Source organism: Pollicipes pollicipes, unplaced genomic scaffold (genome assembly GCF_011947565.3).
Source record: "Pollicipes pollicipes isolate AB1234 unplaced genomic scaffold, Ppol_2.1 Scaffold_7261;HRSCAF=8764_pilon_pilon_pilon, whole genome shotgun sequence".
Classification (NCBI taxonomy): Eukaryota; Metazoa; Arthropoda; class Thecostraca; order Pollicipedomorpha; family Pollicipedidae; genus Pollicipes; species Pollicipes pollicipes.
Genome location: NW_023597054.1, coordinates 32334094 through 32351312, shown reverse-complemented (window position 1 = coordinate 32351312; position 17219 = coordinate 32334094). Strand labels below are relative to the sequence as shown.

At 61.3% G+C, this 17219-nt stretch overlaps 1 protein-coding gene and 3 non-coding genes across 4 annotated transcripts in view; all 4 read left to right on the top strand.

Annotated features, from left to right (window-relative positions):
• The window catches only part of HUWE1 (HECT, UBA and WWE domain containing E3 ubiquitin protein ligase 1), a 52385-nt gene that overhangs the window by 14239 nt on the left and 20927 nt on the right, over positions 1-17219 (top strand). The window contains exons 12-27 of the mRNA XM_037235124.1: positions 113-214; positions 1486-2565; positions 3529-3705; positions 6148-6393; positions 6758-6949; positions 7483-7626; positions 8615-8778; positions 9817-9939; positions 10579-10813; positions 11473-11925; positions 12301-12426; positions 13625-13810; positions 14061-14198; positions 14943-15152; positions 16359-16526; positions 16763-17218. Of these exons, the coding sequence (XP_037091019.1) occupies positions 113-214; positions 1486-2565; positions 3529-3705; positions 6148-6393; positions 6758-6949; positions 7483-7626; positions 8615-8778; positions 9817-9939; positions 10579-10813; positions 11473-11925; positions 12301-12426; positions 13625-13810; positions 14061-14198; positions 14943-15152; positions 16359-16526; positions 16763-17218 (4200 nt within the window). The remainder of the gene's footprint in view (positions 1-112; positions 215-1485; positions 2566-3528; positions 3706-6147; positions 6394-6757; positions 6950-7482; positions 7627-8614; positions 8779-9816; positions 9940-10578; positions 10814-11472; positions 11926-12300; positions 12427-13624; positions 13811-14060; positions 14199-14942; positions 15153-16358; positions 16527-16762; position 17219) is intronic.
• LOC119113292 (small nucleolar RNA SNORA53) lies at positions 7191-7413 on the top strand. Its single transcript, XR_005095883.1, has one exon. It is a non-coding gene; the product is annotated as a small nucleolar RNA SNORA53 (small nucleolar RNA).
• LOC119113290 (small nucleolar RNA SNORA53) lies at positions 8095-8317 on the top strand. The gene has a single exon (XR_005095881.1). It is a non-coding gene; the product is annotated as a small nucleolar RNA SNORA53 (small nucleolar RNA).
• LOC119113289 (small nucleolar RNA SNORA53) lies at positions 9345-9567 on the top strand. Its single transcript, XR_005095880.1, has one exon. It is a non-coding gene; the product is annotated as a small nucleolar RNA SNORA53 (small nucleolar RNA).

Sequence of the window (17219 nt, the reverse complement as noted above, 5' to 3'; positions counted from 1 at the left end):
CCCACTCCAGACCGGGAGGGAGGGGGGGGGGGGGGTGACGACACGGTGCCGCCCTCCTGCGGCGTCGATGCGCCCCGTCTGACGCGCCGCTGCTGCGCACACCCTGTTGCAGTTCGTGACCCGCGCGGTGCGGGTGATCGACCTCATCACCAACCTGGACATGACCTCGTTCCAAACGCACAGCGGCCTGCAGAAGTTCGTGGACCGGCTGGAGGTGAGTGAGACGGCCGGCTCACGAGTCGGGCCGATACAAAGCCAGTCGGATGGTTCTGGTATAAGGCATGCTTGTCTTTTTTGGTCTTATTGGGGCAGCGTTGTGTACAATGCCGGAGGCATAATCTTCGACAGGCGAGGACGGGCACCGCCGCAAGCAACAGGATTGGAGACCACCGAAAGCGACGAAAGCGGCTGTACAAAATTATATGTTGCTCATTTCTGTACAATGTGATGTCAGGTCACGGTCATGACATTGTCTCGTGGTGCAAAGTCATCCCATACCATCTGCGGGTGCTTGCGAGGTCATCCCACATCATCTGCGGGTGCTTGCAAAGTCGTCTGACATAGTTGGCGAGTGTTTGGAGTCATCCTACATCATCTCCGGGTGCCCGCAAAGTCATCCTCGATCATATCGGTTTTTTGTGGGCTTTGTTGACAATAATTGGTAGTTGGTACCAATATATGAACGAAGACTTGCCGCATGACGACGCCGCGCATGACACGTTGGATACGGCGGTACTTTCAAGGTCGAATATGGATGGTGACGCATGATGGCCTGTTTGAACCTTATCTCATCCGATAATATTTTTTTACAAAGTTTGATGCGGAACACGCTTTACGTTCCTACCTCCATCACCTGCGTTCCCAAGCATTACGGTTAACCCAATTTGGAAGTCGCTGGATAATCTGAGGGAACCAATCAGTCATTGGAAGGCTCGTAAGATAAAAGGAGCTCCACACTTAGCTTAGTTTGACCCTGAATCAGCGGGGGGGGGGGGGGGGGGGGGGCTACGACACCTTCGCCAGTGACGCGAGTGAACATTATCGCTTGTCAGGCTCTCACCCAGCTCGAGAGAATTCTCAGTTCTTTCAAGAACCCCTCTCACGCTCCTTCTGTCCTGCCTGAAACCGGTTTGCGTGTCATTTATTTACGTCATCTGCATCAGACGTAGCATTCGCCGACGTGGTGTTTTGTTTCCCGTACGTTAATGTGGTGCACGTGGCCGTATGCTGCTCAACACTTCTGAATGCTGCGACTAGCTATTTGCTGTGCTATGAATGCTTTTGACGGGCTTTCTTTAGTACTTTGCAAAATGTACCCTTCTAAAGGGATTCGATTGCTTGCAGCTGCAGCTCAAGTACCTTCTTGATGTCGTTTGGATTCGATAGCCCTAAGTGCGGGGTCAGCGTCCGCATTGTGGCGGCGAGTGACCTGGCGGCAAGTCCTGGGAGCCGTCACCATCGCCTGACCGTATCCTGTGTCTGCAGGCCGAGGTGGATATCTGCCGCAAGGAGCAGCCCTACCAGATCCCAGTGGCAGCGGCGGTAGAGCGGCCCGCCGAGACTGCCGCCGCCGCTTCCGTCCCCGCCGCCACCGGCGCCGCGCCGCCAGCCACCAGCCCCGAGCGGATGGACGTGGAGCCCGCGGCGGCGGCGGCGGCGGCGCCAGTGGCCGGTTCTACCTCGGCAGCCGCGTCGGCGCCGGTCGAGGCAGCGGCAGCCGGGCCGGAGGTGACCTGCCTGCCGCAGCGTAGCGCGCTGCTCAAGTCGCAGCTGAACTTCCTCAAGAAGGCCATCCAGGACCCCTCGTTCAGCGAGAGCATCCGCCACCTGATGGAGGGCAGTCTGCCCAACACGCTGAAGCACATCATCAGCAACGCCGAGTACTACGGCGCCTCGCTGTTCCTGCTGGCCATCGACGTGGTCACCGTGTACGCCTTCCAGGAGCCGTCGCTGCTCAGCTCGCTGCAGGATAACGGGCTGACGGACGTGGTGCTGCACGCGCTCATCGTCAAGGAGGTGCCGGCCACGCGCGAGGTGCTGAGCTCCCTGCCCAACGTGTTCAGCGCTCTGTGTCTGAACGCGCGCGGCCTGGAGGCGTTTGTGGCGGCGCAGCCGTTCGAGCGGCTGTTCCGTGTGCTGCTCTCGCCGGAGTATCTGCCGGCCATGCGGCGGCGGCGCGGCTCGGAGCCGCTCAGCGACACTGCCACCAAGCTCGGCAACGCCATGGACGAGCTGATGCGGCACCAGCCGAGCCTGCGCGTGGCCGCCACCGCCTCCATCATCCGCGTGCTGGAGAAGCTGTGCGAGATGGGCCGCGACCCGCAGTACCTGTGCAGCCGCGCGGCCGGCAAGCCCGAGCCGGCAGTGGGCGCGTCGGTGCGCTCGATGAGCCAGGAGGGCGGCTCGTCGGACGAGGAGGACGAGGAGGAGGACCTGCCTGGCGACGGCGCTGATGAGAGCGCGACCCGCCCGCCCGACAAGGACGAGCCAGCCGCCAGCTCGGCCGCCGCCGCCTCCGATGTCGAGAAGCAGCACGTGCCGCTCATCGATTACGTGCACAATGTGGTGAGTGGGCGCGCGGTGGCGAGCGAGTGGTCGCCGCCGGCTGGGTGTTCCGTTCCAGGGATGTTGCTGGCGCGGGAGGATTTCGGGTCAGCGGTCCTGCCTCAGACGCGGTGATGGGCGGGGATGTTTGGCGCCTTCCGGCGCTCCGCCACGGATGCAGAGCAGCTTACGTCGCGGTGGGCGGCGTGCATGGTGTTCAGTGTTAGTGATGCCGGCGAGCGTTACAGTTTTGTTTCAGAGTCCCGGATGGGAGAATAAGAACGCAGAAGGTTTTTAGTGCAACAAGTAACATTCGCGCGTTGAAGGCTGTTAAGTCTGTAAACATTTAAACGTTTGAAAGTGAAGCCAATTGACAGGTCCGAAACTGCAGAGATTAATCAAATTTAATTTCAAATGGGATTTCACGCACGTCATGGCTAGGCTATCGGTAGCCATGTGTGTATGATGTGTGACCCGCCATACGTGTTAAATTCGTCAGTTATGTCCGGTAGCAGGTTATCACGTGCAGATGAGTGTAAAAGCCGAAAAGAGGAGCGAAGGTGCTCTTTTTCGGATGGACAAGACCTGACAGGAGACCATTAATCTCAGCATACTGTGAAAGCTGGGTAGGCTGCCGGCGAGGACGCTTAAGAGCTTTGGGGCCTTGCTATCGAGGCGTGTGTTTGGTGGATCTTATAACAATTACCCACGCTGTAGCTGTTGTATGGTTATGTTGTTGCAGGAAGGCAAGCGTGCGCGATGAAGATTAACATCTGACGTGATATTTACGTAATGTGTGTGAGAGTACTCAGTGCCTGACCTCAGTCGCAGTGCACTTGTCCTTGCAGTTATGCCCACGGCACCATGTGACGAGACGCTGATCCAAATTAAGTAGCATGTTGCGCTAATGTTTTTTCATGCGTGTATTTTGAAAAGAAAGATTATATGTGAGGACCATCTTAACGCGTATAACCTCCGTTGCAGATGAAATTCGTGGATGCAATTCTGAGTAACAACTCGACGGACGACCACTGTCGAGAGTTCGTCTCGCAGAACGGCCTGGCTCCGCTGCTGGGGATCCTGGGCCTGCCGAACCTGCCGCTGGACTTTCCACAGGCGCCCGCCTGCCAGGCCGTGGCGTCCGTGTGCAAGTCAGTCCTGGTGAGTCCTGCGTGGCGCCGGCGGCCGACCAGGCCGCGTCCCTCTCTCTTCCTCCCTCCCTCCCTCCCTCTCCCTCTCTCCCTCCCTCTCTCTCTCTCCCTCTCTCTCTCTCCCTCTCTCTCTCTCTCTCTCTCTCTCTCTCCTCTCTCTCTCTCTCTCTCTCTCTCTCTCTCTCTCTCTCTCTCTCTCTCTCTCTCTCTCTCTCTCTCCTCTCTCTCTCTCTCTCTCCTCTCTCTCTCTCTCTCTCTCTCTCTCTCTCTCTCTCTCCTCTCTCTCTCTCTCTCTCTCTCTCTCTCTCTCCTCCTCTCTCTCTCTTCTCTCTCTCTCTCTCTCTCTCTCTCTCTCTGTCTCTCTGTCTCTCTGTCTCTCGTCTCTCTGTCTCTCTGTCTCTCTGTCTCTCTGTCTCTGTCTCTCTTTCTCTGCTCTCTGCTCTCTTGTCTCTCTGTCTCTCTGTCTCTCTGTCTCTCTGTCTCTCTGTCTCTCTGTCTCTCTGTCTCTCTGTCTCTCTGTCTCTCTGTCTCTCTGTCTCTCTGTTCTCTCTGTCTCTCTGTCTCTCTGTCTCTCTGTCTCTCTGTCTCTCGTCTCTCTGTCTCTCTGTCTCTCTGTCTCTCTGTCTCTCTGTCTCTCTGTCTCTCTGTCTCTGTCTCTCTGTCTCTCTGTCTCTCTGTCTCTCTGTCTCTCTGTCTCTCTGTCTCTGTCTCTCTGTCTCTCTGCTCTCTGTCTCTCTGTCTCTCTGTCTCTCTGTCTCTCTGTCTCTCTGTCTCTGTCTCTCTGTCTCTCTGTCTCTCTGTCTCTCTGTTCTCTCGTCTCTCGTCTCTCTGTCTCTCTGTCTCTCTGTCTCTCGTCTCTCTGTCTCTCTGTCTCTCTGTCTCTCTGTCTACTCTGTCTCTCTGTCCTCTCTGTCTCTCTGTCTCTCTGTCTCTCTGTCTCTCTGTCTCTCTGTCTCTCTGTCTCTCTGTCTCTCTGTCTCTCTGTCTCTCGGTCTCTCTGTCTCTCTGTCTCTGTCTCTCTTGCTGTCTCTCTGTCTCTCTGTCTCTCTGTCTCTCTGTCTCTCTGTCCTCTTCCGTTCTCTCTGTCTGCTCTTTCTCTCTGTCTCTCTGTCTCTCTGTCTCTCTGTCTCTCTCTCTATGTCTCTCTGTCTCTCTGTCTCTCTGTCTCTCTGGTCTCTCTGTCTCTCTGTCTCTCTGTCTCTGTTCTCGTCTCTCTGTCTCTCTGTCTCTCTGTCTCTTCTCTCTCTCCTCCTCCCTCTCTCTCTCTCTCTCTCCCTGCTCTCCGTCTCTCTCTCTCTATCTCTCTCTCTCTCTTCTCTCTCGTCTCTCTCTCTCTCTCTCTCTCTCTCTCTCTCTCGTCTCTCTCCCTCCCTCTCTCTGTGCTGAGCGGCAGTGGCAGGCTACCGGACTTCGTCTCACTGTGCCTGTCGCGGACTCGCGGCATCAACTTGCGATCCCCAGTACGGCTGAGGAGGATCAGCGTTGAAGTTATGGGGTCAGTGAAGGGGAGTTGAAGCTTTTCGACTTCGATGGAAATCTGTGTCTGAAGCCGGCGAATTCTTTTGGCCGTCAGTGGCGATTGGGGATCATTGCGATGCCAGGAACAGTATGCAAAGTCAGGATTATTGCAAACGATCGTGGCCAGCCTAGATCCATACATTCGTAACTGCTTTGAAGTACTCCGGAAGTTTCGTGACATGAAAATCATGGTGGGCTTATTTTAGCCAATTGAATTTGTTCTGTCTGTTGGGGACCAGCTGTGCTGGATCGCTGCCCCAGCTGGGTGTGGGTGAGGGGCATCGCTGCCCTAGCTGGGTGTGGCTGAGGGGATCGCTGCCCCTGCTGGGTGTGGCTGAGGGCATCGCTGTCCCAGCTGGGTACGGGTAAGGGCATCGCTGTCCCAGCTGGGTGCGGGCAAGGGCCGCCTCCAGCCGAGCGTCGGGCACGTAATCGATTCGCGGATCAATGCGGTGCTGCGGCATGTCCTTCATCGGGCAGGCGATCGGTTACCGTTTGTTCTGTATGTATTCCACATCCGCTGGCGCGCTCCGAGTCCCACACGCGTATGGTGTGTGCTGCCGGACGTTTCTGTGTTTTATGTTGTGCAGATTGCATTCGTTGTGCTGTGCGCTGCCGTTACGGAATTACAAGTGTATGAACGTGGAGGTGTGGGGGCCGCGCCCCCTGTACTTCTCAGAGATATTTAACATTAACCCTGTGGTGATCCATGTTGGTAATGAGCCTTCAAAAAGCTTGGCTTGCCCTTTTTCGCGACGTTCCCGCGCCCGCGATTGACCGGGTCCATTTCACCCACCCCTTGGACGCACCGCACAGCCACACCGGCGGCTTGGATCACACAGGCATCAGAGCCGATAGCTCGACACTGTCCACCAGCCGCGGCGCAAAGCCGCCACCCAAGTCGACTGGTGGTCTAACGCTCTGCGTGCGGCAGAACCTGGCGCACGAGGGCCAGGTGCTGAAGGAGGGCCTGCTGCGACTGAGCGAGGTGCTGGCCGCGCTCGAGCCGCTGCACGCCTGCCTGCCGGCGCCCGGCGGCTCCGTGCTGCTCCGTGAGCTGGCGGCCGCGCCGCAGCCGGCCAGCGCGCCGTCCACGCCGCGCGCCGCGCCGCTGCTGCACGCCATGAGCGCCGCGCACGCCTACATCGCCACGTTCATCCACATCTGCCGCACCAGCCAGGTGAGCGGCGGCGCTGGCGAGCGGTGCGCCGCGGCGGGAGGCGGCCGGGGCTGGTGGGCCGCAGGGCGGTGAGGGGGCCCCGTCGCACAGCACCCAGTCCTTGGCGGATCGGCTGGCGCGGGCATGACGGTTAGCAGGCCTTAGGCTGGCGTGTCGCCCAAACCCTGGGCTTAAGTTGCGGTGTAATGTTTTAGGTTTGAGTGGCACCATTGGGTGTATGAAATAGGAGGCTCTCTGTTGCCTGTGAGCGACAGAGGCAACAGAGACAACATTGGCATCGCTCACGGCGCGTCTCTGTCTGGTGGTCTGTTTGCGTGCGGCCGACCGCCCCTCTCCGCCTGATGGACTGGCTGTGCGCCGCCAGACGGACATCCGGCAGGTAAGCGTCAGCAGCTGGGGCTCCGAGCTGGGGCTGGCCGTCCTGCGCGACCTCTCGCGCCTCTACACGAGCATCGTCTGGGAGAGCAGCGTGCTGCTGGCGCTCTGCACGCTCAACAGCCTGCCGGAGGACGCCCAGTTCGCGCGCGACGACATGGACCGGCTCCTGGAGAACAAGGTGCGACCAGAGGTGTCAGGTGTAACCGGCCAGAGGGAGGCCAGCTTTGCGGCCTGGTGCGCCGTGGTGCGTGTTCGGTAAACAGTGCAACACGGCGTGCACTGTGGCATGTTTTATATCGTGCCGACGTGTGTTCACATGTCGACGGGAATGGGTGGGTGACAGCTGATAGGGGTCTATTCACTTGCCGTTCATAACGTCTGGTTTTCCACTATTGACAGTATAGAATTCGCTGTCGCCAAACACGGTCCTTAGATCCTCCAGCTGGGGCGCAAGCCCACCAACCTGACCGGTTGGCGATGGCTGGAGCATGAGTCATTGCCGTGTGACATCGGTACACCTGAGCGGCGGCCACAGTTGCGCCCCGCCCCGTCCGCGGCCGGCCCTGTGTTTTTATTTAATGGTCGGCCAAGGGACGCTAGTGGGCACCATGTGGGGCCAGCGCTCGCCGTCGCTCGGACACTGTGTACGGAGTGGAGCGCGGGAGACTGCCGCGTTTGCCACGGACCCCTGACCCTACCTCGTGCCGCCAGGGCGACGAGGTGGGCATGGAGGAGAGCGAGGACAGCAAGATCCCGCCGAGCCTGCAGTACCAGATGAAGGTGATCAAGCCGGTGCTGGCGTCCGCCTCCAAGCTGGGCCGCGCCATGACTGACCTGTTTGGGCTGCTTGTTAAGGTGAGTCCGCCCTCAGTCAGTTTCTCCGCTGTTCTGCGGGCGTACTGAGACAATCGACGCTCGAGCTGACTCGCGTGCAGCACGTCAAATTACTGGGGAATGGTGCACTCGAATTTCAGATTGGTTTGCTGTTTTTGGGCGTGAGGTTTCTGGGCGGTGGCAAACGATTTGACTGATCGATCTTAAAAAAGTGCATCAAGAGCAGTAATCACGAAGGCTGAGATCGCCCAACGCTCAAAACTGGCAGATGCGGAACTTGTGACGGCGGTGGTAGTGAGTCATTGTAGTGCGGAATCACAGCCGGGCGCGGGGTGATGCGAAGGCACACATGTTTTTTTACCGTTGTGCTAATTTGTACTGATATGTGTACAAAGTGCGCAATTTTCCATGCTATAATTGCTTGCTACTTGCCCACATTCAGAGCTGTATAGAGGCTTCGCTGTAAATGCACCTAAGTGAAGCGGTGATAACACGGTCCTTAGATCCTCCAGCCGGGGCGCAAGCCCACCAACTTGACCGGTTGGCGATGGCTGGAGCATGAGTCATTGCCGTGTGACATCAGTATACCTGAGCGGCGGCCGCAGTTGCGCCCCGCCCCGTCCGCGGCCGGTCCTGTGTTTTTATTGAATGGTCGGCCAAGGGACGCCAGTGGGCGCCATGTGGGGCCAACGCTCGCCGCCGCTCGGACACAAACCCAATTCGTTTGCTATAGCCTCGGAAGTCGATTTTTGCTGAATGCGTGTTTGAAATCATGGCAGCAAATCGCAATGTCACTTTCTCGCAGTTCTTTCCGTGTGGGTTTTCACGTGCGATGTTTTCGGTCAGCTGCCTGCCTGTCCCGTCCGGCACTGGCCGCCCGCCGGTGTGTACATATGCCGCCACTCGTGTCCGTCTGTTTTTGGTGTGAAACGTGATCGCCCGCCGAGGCCTTGCCCTGTCAGCTGGCGTGCTGGGCTGACGGTCCGTCTCCGCGCCGTGTGCCCGCCAGCTGTGCGTGGGCTCGCCGATTCGACAGCGGCGGGGCCAGCAGCTCAACACCATGAACCAGATGGTGTCGCCGGCGGCGCGCAAGGTGGCGCACGCCATCAACGCCATGCTGGCCGATGCCCTGGCGTTCCGGCCGCCGGGCTGCGTGCCGACGCCCAAGCTCAGGTGAGAAGGCCGTGGCCGCGGCCGCGGCCGCTGGGGGATGGGTCGAGGTGAGGGCGAGGGTGAGGTTGAGGGCGAGGGCGAGGGCGAGGGCGAGGGCGAGGGCGAGGGCGAGGGCGAGGGCGAGGGCGAGGGCGAGGGCGAGGGCGAGGGCGAGGTGAGGGCGAGGGTGAGGGTGAGGGGGAGGATAAGGATGAGTATGGGTGGATGGTTGTTTGGTTATGCTGTCGGGGATCGGTGTTATAAACTGGCAAGTTTGGTATTATCTTAAAGGATTCGAAGATATGAGCTGCTAATGTATTAAATCCAGGGACGCCATCCACGTTTGCAGCGCACTAAGTTTGCACTGTCGTTTCGTTGGGTTCAAAGGATGAGGTCCTGGAGTGATGTGATTGACGCCATTTATTGAAACGAATAATGCGAGTGACTGGGTATGACTGAGGTGTACCTGTTGTCATGTCTTGTTTTTGTGTGGTTCTTTGGGTGGAATATTGTAGGTAGAGCAATAGTTGTGGACACAATCTTCCGTGCGCTTTTAAACCACATACAACAGACACTTCACAGTGCGTAACACGGTCCTTAGATCCTCCAGCCGGGGCGCAAGCCCACCAACCTGACCGGTTGGCGATGGCTGGAGCATGAGTCATTGCCGTGTGACATCAGTATACCTGAGCGGCGGCCACAGTTGCGCCCCGCCCCGTCCGCGGCCGGCCCCGTGTTTTTATTAAATGGTCGGCCAAAGGACGCCAGTGGGCGCCATGTGGGGCCAGCGCTCGCCGCCGCTCGGACACAAACCCGGTTCTTCATGTCATACACGATGCGTTGTTTAAAATTTCTCGGGTGTGGGCAATGCTGACTTAATGGCGCCTCAGCTTCTCTGATGAGCCGGCTAGTGGCCGGCTCAGTATCCGGGCGGGGCGGCTCTCCGTCACAAAGGGGCGATCACCCCTGGCTGTCGTGGGGGGCGGCCGGCGCCTGACAGTGGTGGTGAGCATCTGGCTGGCTCGGCCAACTCGGCTCACCTTGGATCTGCCCCGACAGGCTCACCTTCTTCACGTGCGCTGTCAGCTTCACCTCCTCCATGCTGTTCGACGAGAAGAAGCTGCCCTACCACCTGATGCTGCAGCTCTTCAAGTCCACCGGTGGCCTGGACGCCTTCTTCGCGTGCGTAGCGGCAAGCCACGGGGAGGGAAAGCGTTCACCTCCGAGATCTGGCGAGACGATACAGTCCTGGAGCTGACTCTTGTCTCAGGCCGGTGGAGTGGTCCCTCCGTTCGAAATCAACACTTGATTATTTGCAGACAGTTTGGTTTGGGAGTTCTTGTTCTGACACTAATCGATCTTCAATGTGCCAGAGGTACCAGTTAAACGTCATCAATCATTAGCGATATTGACAAAGCTTAGTCATGCCATGATCACTCGTGGCCATGATCACGGTGTGAAACGTGGAGTTTTGTTGAAGTGGCGAACGCTTGCTTGATGAGGCTTAAACAGCGCCCCCTGGTGTGATTCGAGGTTTATTATTGTCAATATAAAAACAGCTCATGCTAAAAACGATGAGTGTAATGTCTGTCCTGCGTGCATTGAAGTATTTGGTGAAATACAAGAATTCAGTTATGGATGTAGTCAAGCCTCTCATGCATACTTCCAAAGGGACGCGTGGCCGCTGAACGGGTGGCGTTCTCCCGTGTTATCCAAAAGCCGGTGCGGCCGGCGCATGTGCTGGGCGCCGTGGGACGTTCTGACCTGCAGCAGACCTTGCCGGCGGGCTGTGTGACCCCCGACTGCCGCGTGGTCCCGCAGGGCGTTCCACTGGGCGCTGTCGATGGACGGCTGCGTGCCGCCCGAGCAGGGCCTGGAGCACCCGGAGCTGCCCGAGGGCACGGCCGAGTTCCTCGACTCGTGGCTGATGCTGCTCGAGCGGCTCGTCAGCCCCAAGCACCTGCTGGAGACGCCGCACACGCTGCCGAAGCTCACCACCGACGGCGCGTTCTCGGAGCCGTTCGACCCGCACCAGTTCATGGCCGGCATACACAAGGTACGCCGGGCGAAGCGCGCGCCGACGTCGGCGTTGTCGGGTGTAGCGTCGGTCATTGTCGACGTCAGTGTCAGTGTCAGTGTCGGTTCGTTACCGTGCAAGTAAACGCGCGCATGCATCATGTTTGCCTTCATTGCTGGACGGTTGTGGCTCGGTCGCGCGCCGGCTGATATGCCTCGGTCGGGCGCCGGCTGTTGTGCCTCGGTCGGGCGCCGGCTGTTGTGCCTCGGTCGGGCGCCGGCTGTTGTGCCTCGGTCGGGTGCCGGCTGTTGTGCCTCGGTCGGGCGCCGGCTGTTGTGGCTCGGTCGGGCGCCGGCTGTTGTGGCTCGGTCGGGCGCCGGCTGATATGCCTCGGTCGGGCGCCGGCTGTTGTGACTCGGTTGAGCGCCGGCTGTTGTGACTCGGTTGAGCGCCGGCTGATATGCCTCGGTCGGGCGCCGGCTGTTGTGGCCCGGTCGGGTGCCGGCTGTTGTGACTCGGTTGAGCGCCGGCTGTTGTGCCTCGGTCGGGCGCCGGCTGTTGTGGCTCGGTCGGGCGCCGGCTGTTGTGCCTCGGTCGGGCGCCGGCTGTTGTGCCTCGGTCGGGCGCCGGCTGTTGTGGCCCGGTCGGGTGCGCCGCGGCGCCGCGCCCCGTCTGACACGCTCGGCGCTCCGTTCCAGTCGGCATTCCAGGCGGTGATGCTGATCTGGAACCGGCAGCCGCTGGAGGGCTACGGCGGCCGCCTCTCGATCTCGATCTTGACCATTCTGCGGCACGTGCTGCGCGGGGAGGTGATCCTGAAGAAGCGGCGCGCCGCCGAGACGGCCGCCGCGGCCCTGGCCGCCGCGCCGGCCGCCGGCGCCACCGCCTCCGGCTCCGCCGCCGCCGCCGCTGCCGCAGCGGCTGCCGGCTCCGGCTCGGCCCAGGCGGCGCCGGCTTCCGCCGCCGCCCCAGAGCCGGCGCCGCCCGGCGAGGCCGTCGTGATGGTGAACACGGACCAGCTGCAGCAGCTGCTGGACATGGGCTTTCCGCGCCAAGCGTGCGTGGAGGCGCTGCAGGTGGCCAACAACAGCGTAGAGCAGGCCACCGACTACCTGCTGGCGCACCCACCCTCGCTACCTGAGCTCTCCGGGGTGAGTGGCGCCTGCTGCCGGCTCACACACGTGCGCCAGTTCGACGCTGACGGAGACCGTTGTGCACGCGGGCATTGCGGGCGGCATAACTGTCTGTGAGGGCTGTTTCACAGCACCCCAGCTATTTTCGGGTGTTTCTACTGGAATACGGAAGCACGTAGCAGTGCGCAGTTTATGAAGATGAGCTACTCATATTACATGGAATGGCCACAACAGGGCACGCACTTCATGGAGTGTCCGCACATATTCGCCGCCTTCGTTGTGCAATAGCGGGCAGCGGGGGTTTAAGTTTGGCGTTGCAGTGTGGCGCCGATGTCTCGATGCGCCGGCATGCGGCCCGCGCGGGCGTGCTGACGGCGCCACGCTCTGCGGCAGGTCATGTCCGAGTGGTCGGACGACGGCCAGGTGGCGCGCGTGATCGCCATGTCGCTGGGCGCCGACCGCGAGGGCGGCGAGCGGATGGACACGAGCGAGCAGCGGCCGCCGCCTGCCGACAGCCAGGTCAGTGGGGCCCCGCCTCGCCCCGCCCCGCCCCGCTCCGACTGGGCCGGGCCACGCACAGCGGCGCGGGGCCGCGGTCCACCGAAGCGGCCGGCATCCGGCTTCCAAGGCTTGTTTTTGCCACTGTATTAGAGGGAGAAATTCAGGCTAGATGATCTGGAGAGTTAAATCGAAGTTCAGGTGGAGCAAAACGTGGCGCAATTAATTCACCGTCAGTAAAATGCATCCATTCTCCCAGGGCGTATGATTGCAAGGTCACTATGCATTACCAACTAATTACGTTTGCATTAAGAATTCGTCATTTATGAGCAGTGAACACAACAGGCAATAAAGAGATGAATGACAAATTGCTTCCGCTTTGTTTCAATATCCATCCAGCTCCACATCTCTGAGGGGATTGGTCTGACCTGGCTGGGTGTGGTGGCAGCGGCGGGCGAGCGAGAACCACCGAGATCGGTGTAGGAGTGGGGATGGTATGCGCCACCACCCCATCTGTGATAGGTACATACATCTCCCCCAGGAGATACGCGCACACCCCGTCCCCATACAGGTGTGCACGATTGTGATGTCAGAACACATGCATCGGAAGCGATTCTCATACACGAATGTCAGAAGTGCGACATGCAGAGTTCATTTCAAGCTCCACACATTGCCAGCAGAAGTTTCGGATAAACCAGCTGCGTATTTTCCCGTGAAAATCGGTCCAGAACGTAAGCGTTTCGACATTCGTTCACCGAGGGATGGGGTCAAGGCGCGGACGTCGCCCTGAGATCGAGCCCTGAGCCCTGACGTCGCCGGCCGGTCTGGGTGGCCGCGCGTTGCATGGCGCGCCGTTTGCGCGCGGAGGGCCGTGCGCAGCGGTGCGCGGACAGATCGGTGCGCGGGGTCCAGGTGTGTGGTGTGCGCGGGGTCCAGGTGTGCGGTGTGCGCGGGGTCCAGGTGTGTGGTGTGCGCGGGGTCCAGGTGTGTGGTGTGCGCGGGGTCCAGGTGTGTGGGTGGTGCGCGGGGTCCAGGTGTGTGGTGTGCGCGGGGTCCAGGTGTGTGGTGTGCGCGGGGTCCAGGCGTGTGGTGTGCGCGGGGTCCAGGTGTTGGTGGTGCTTGCGGGGTCCAGTTGCGGGGTCCAGGTGTGTGGTGTGCGCGGGGTCCAGGTGTGTGGTGTGCGCGGGACATGACGCTGTGTCGGCCCGTGCGTCCCCAGCCCAGCGAAGAGCCGCTCTCGGCCGGCCGCCTGGACGCCTTTACCAGCACCGTGCTGGACGGCTGCCTCAAGCTGCTCGACTCGCTGAGCGACACCGTCTACCGCACTTGCGACCTCATCACGACCTGCATCCAGCGCAACGGGTCCGAGTGGCGCGACCAGACGCTGCGCCACCTCGCCTCGCAGGTGGGCACCGACCTCACGGCATCAGTCAGCGGCGCGGCTGGCCAAGGGGTTCTTACTGCTCGCCGCCGGTCGGACAGCGGAGACGCGGTTGTGCGCATGTCTCCCTACGTACCACTCATGCAAGGGAGCAGTGCGAGCGCCATGAATCCCTACTGTTCCGTTGTGAAACAGCCAGTCGTGAACTATCAACAACGCTGGTCTGTGCTGGAGGAGGGTGGCTGCTTCACCGGAGTCCCCCGTTTCTTGCCAGGTGTGCTACCACCTGGAGGAGCTGCTGCGCATCTCTGAGATGGCGGTGCCGGCCGACGAGCGGCTCGTGCAGCTCACCACCTTCCCCAGCGCCAACAAGGCGGCCGTGCGCATCCATCTGTTCTCGCTGCTATTCGAGGTGAGGCGGGCGGGCCGGCGAACGCCGGCGCTCTCCAACTGACGGCTGACAGGCCGGCCACCGTGGGGGTGGACGGCTGGCGGGAGTCTCTCTAACGGACGGCTGACAGGCCGGCCACCGCGGGGGTGGGCGGCTGGCGGGAGTCTCTCTAACTGACGGCTGACAGGCCGGCCACCGCGGGGGTGGGCGGCTGGCGGGAGTCTCTAACTGACGGCTGACAGGCCGACCACCACCGGGATGGATGGTTGGCGTGAGTCCCTCTAACCGATGTCTGACAGGCCGGCTGCCACGGGGGCAGACAGCTGGCGGGAGGCTGATATATGAATGCGTCGCTGTGAAGTGGGGTCGTTTGGGTTGTGGCTTCTTGTATGTCAGGCGTACCGTGGTAATCATTCTAAGCGCTTGTATTTGGGAGCCCTCGCGAAAGGCACAGAGTGCTTACGGAACACCACGTTGGCAGATGGCATGTTGTCCCGATGGCTATGCGATAAAGAAGGAGGTGCATGACGAGAATCGATGTCCGGCCGTCTGGTCGCGTGTTTTTGTAGGGAGTGGAGACAGCCAAACATGGTCCGATCTGACCCAGGCAAATCACACCTTAACCGGTGTTTGACACCGCCTGCCGAGCAGTTTTGCCCCGACCGCTTGCCTGCCAGGGGGCCAACGTCGGCTTGCCCGCCGCTTCCCCACAGCGGGAGATGCACATACCATGTACGGCTCTAACCCTTCCCTCTCCCCCGACAGGAGATGCACATGCCGTGCGCGCTGGTGGCCACCTCCACGCCGCTGATCCCGCTGTGCATCCAGCTGCTGTGCCGGACAGAGCTGCTGCTGGCCAGCTGTCCGCAGCAGGCCGACCTCACCTCGCCGCGCTGGCTGGCGCCGCTCGTCGTCTTCATCGACCTCTGCGAGAAGATCGCCGTGGCGTCGCAGCGGCGCAGCGCGGTGGCCCAGGTGAGGCGTGGGTGGTCCGGCCGGCCGGCCGACTGTGCCGCCTGCCGGCGGGGCGGCCGTAGGGTGTGGTGGTCGTGACCTGACGCCGCTCTCGTGGGGTGTAGTGGTAGTGACAACGCCGCGACCGTGGTGCCGCAGCGGCGGTGACTCGACGCTGCAGCCGTGGGGTGTTGGTTGACGGTGACTCCTGACGCTGCAGACGTGGGGTGTGGTGACGGTTGACCCTGACGCTGCAGCGTGGGGTGTGGTGACTGGTGACCTGACGCTGCAGCCGTGGGGTGTGGTGACGGTGACCTGACGCCGCAGCCGTGGGGTTGTGGTGACGGTGAACCTGACGCTGCAGCCGTGGGGTGTGGTGACGGTGACCTGACGCCGCAGCGTGGGGTGTGGTGATGGTGACCTGACGCTGCAGCCGTGGGGGTGTGGTGACGTGTGACCTGACGCTGCAGCGTGGGGGTGTGGTTGATGGTGACCCTGACGCTGCAGCCGTGGGGTTGTGGTGACGGTGACCTGACGATGCAGCCGTGGGGTGTGGTGACGGTGACCTGACGCCGCAGCCGTGGGGTGTGGTGACGGTGACCTGACGCTGCAGCCGTGGGGTGTGGTGACGGTGACCTGACGCTGCAGCCGTGGGGTGTGGTGATGGTGACCTGACGCTGCAGCCGTGGGGTGTGGTGATGGTGACCTGACGCCGCAGCCGTGGGGTGTGGTGACGGTGACCTGACGCCGCAGCCGTGGGGTGTGGGTGATGGTGACCTGACGCCGCAGCCGTGGGGTGTGGTGATGGTGAACCTGACGCTGCAGCCAGTGGGGTGTGTGATGGTGACCTGACGCTGCAGCCGGGGGGTGTGGTGATGGTGACCTGACGCTGCAGCCGTGGGGTGTGGTGATGGTGACCTGACGCTGCAGCCGTGCTGGGGTGTGGTGATGGTGACCCTGACGCTTGCAGCCGTGGGGTGTGGTGACGGTGACCTGACGCCGCAGCCGTGGGGTGTGGTGACGGTGACCTGACGCTGCAGCCGTGGGGTGTGGTGATGGTGACCTGACGCCGCAGCCGTGGGGTGTGGTGACGGTGACCTGACCCCGCGGCCGTGGGACGTGATGATGGTGACCTGACGCCGCGGCCGTGGGACGTGATGAGGTGACCTGACCCGCGGCCCGTGGGACGTGATGATGGGACCCTTGACGCGCGGCCGTGTCCGCCAGATCACCGGTCACCAGTGGCGCTGGTTCGATCTGAGCTCGGGCAAATGGTGTGGCTACCCGGCCGCCAACAACAAGTGCATTGACGACGCCTACTGGGCAGGCGAGAGCCAGGTGCAGGTCATCACGGGTCGCCGCAAGTACAACATCATCTTCAACACCATGGTGCAGGTGCGTGCTGGTAATTTTCCGGTGCGACGACGGCGTGAAGCGTGCGTCGAAATATTCAGCTGCGTGCTACAAGTAATCAGAATACATGAACTCAATGCGTTTACTTAGTGCGACGTCCCCATTATTCGCCCGACATCCGTCCGTTTAACAACGTTTGCTCTTGCAATGAGCCATCGGCTTGGCCGGTCTGCGCCGGCCGGTGCCGTGTGACAGTGGGTCGCGTCACTGGCCGGCAGGTGAACGAGGAGACGAGTAACCGTCGGCCGGTGATGATCTGCCTGGCGGACCGTCCGACGGCCGACTCGGGCGCCGCGCCGGCCGTCGCCAGCGCCAGCGCCGCCGACGGCGACCGCAGCCCGCCGCCGGTCGCCGCCGCCGCCGCCGCCACCACCGTCGCCGCGCCAGCCACCATCGAGTGCCTGTCAGACGGACAGTGCGCCGAGATCCTGGCGGCATGCGTCGGCCTGCTGGCGGCCGGCGTCGACGCCGACACGCTGCAGGCTGTGCTGCGCCTGTGTCTGCGCCTGACGCGCCAGCACGCGCTGGCCGTGCGCTTCGCCGAGCTGGGCGGCGTGCGTCACCTGCTGGCGCTGCGCCAGGCGTCGACGTTCGCCGGCCTCAACACGCTGGCCACGTTCCTGGTGCGCCACACCATGGAGGACCCGGCCACGCTCCGGCACACCATGGAGAAGG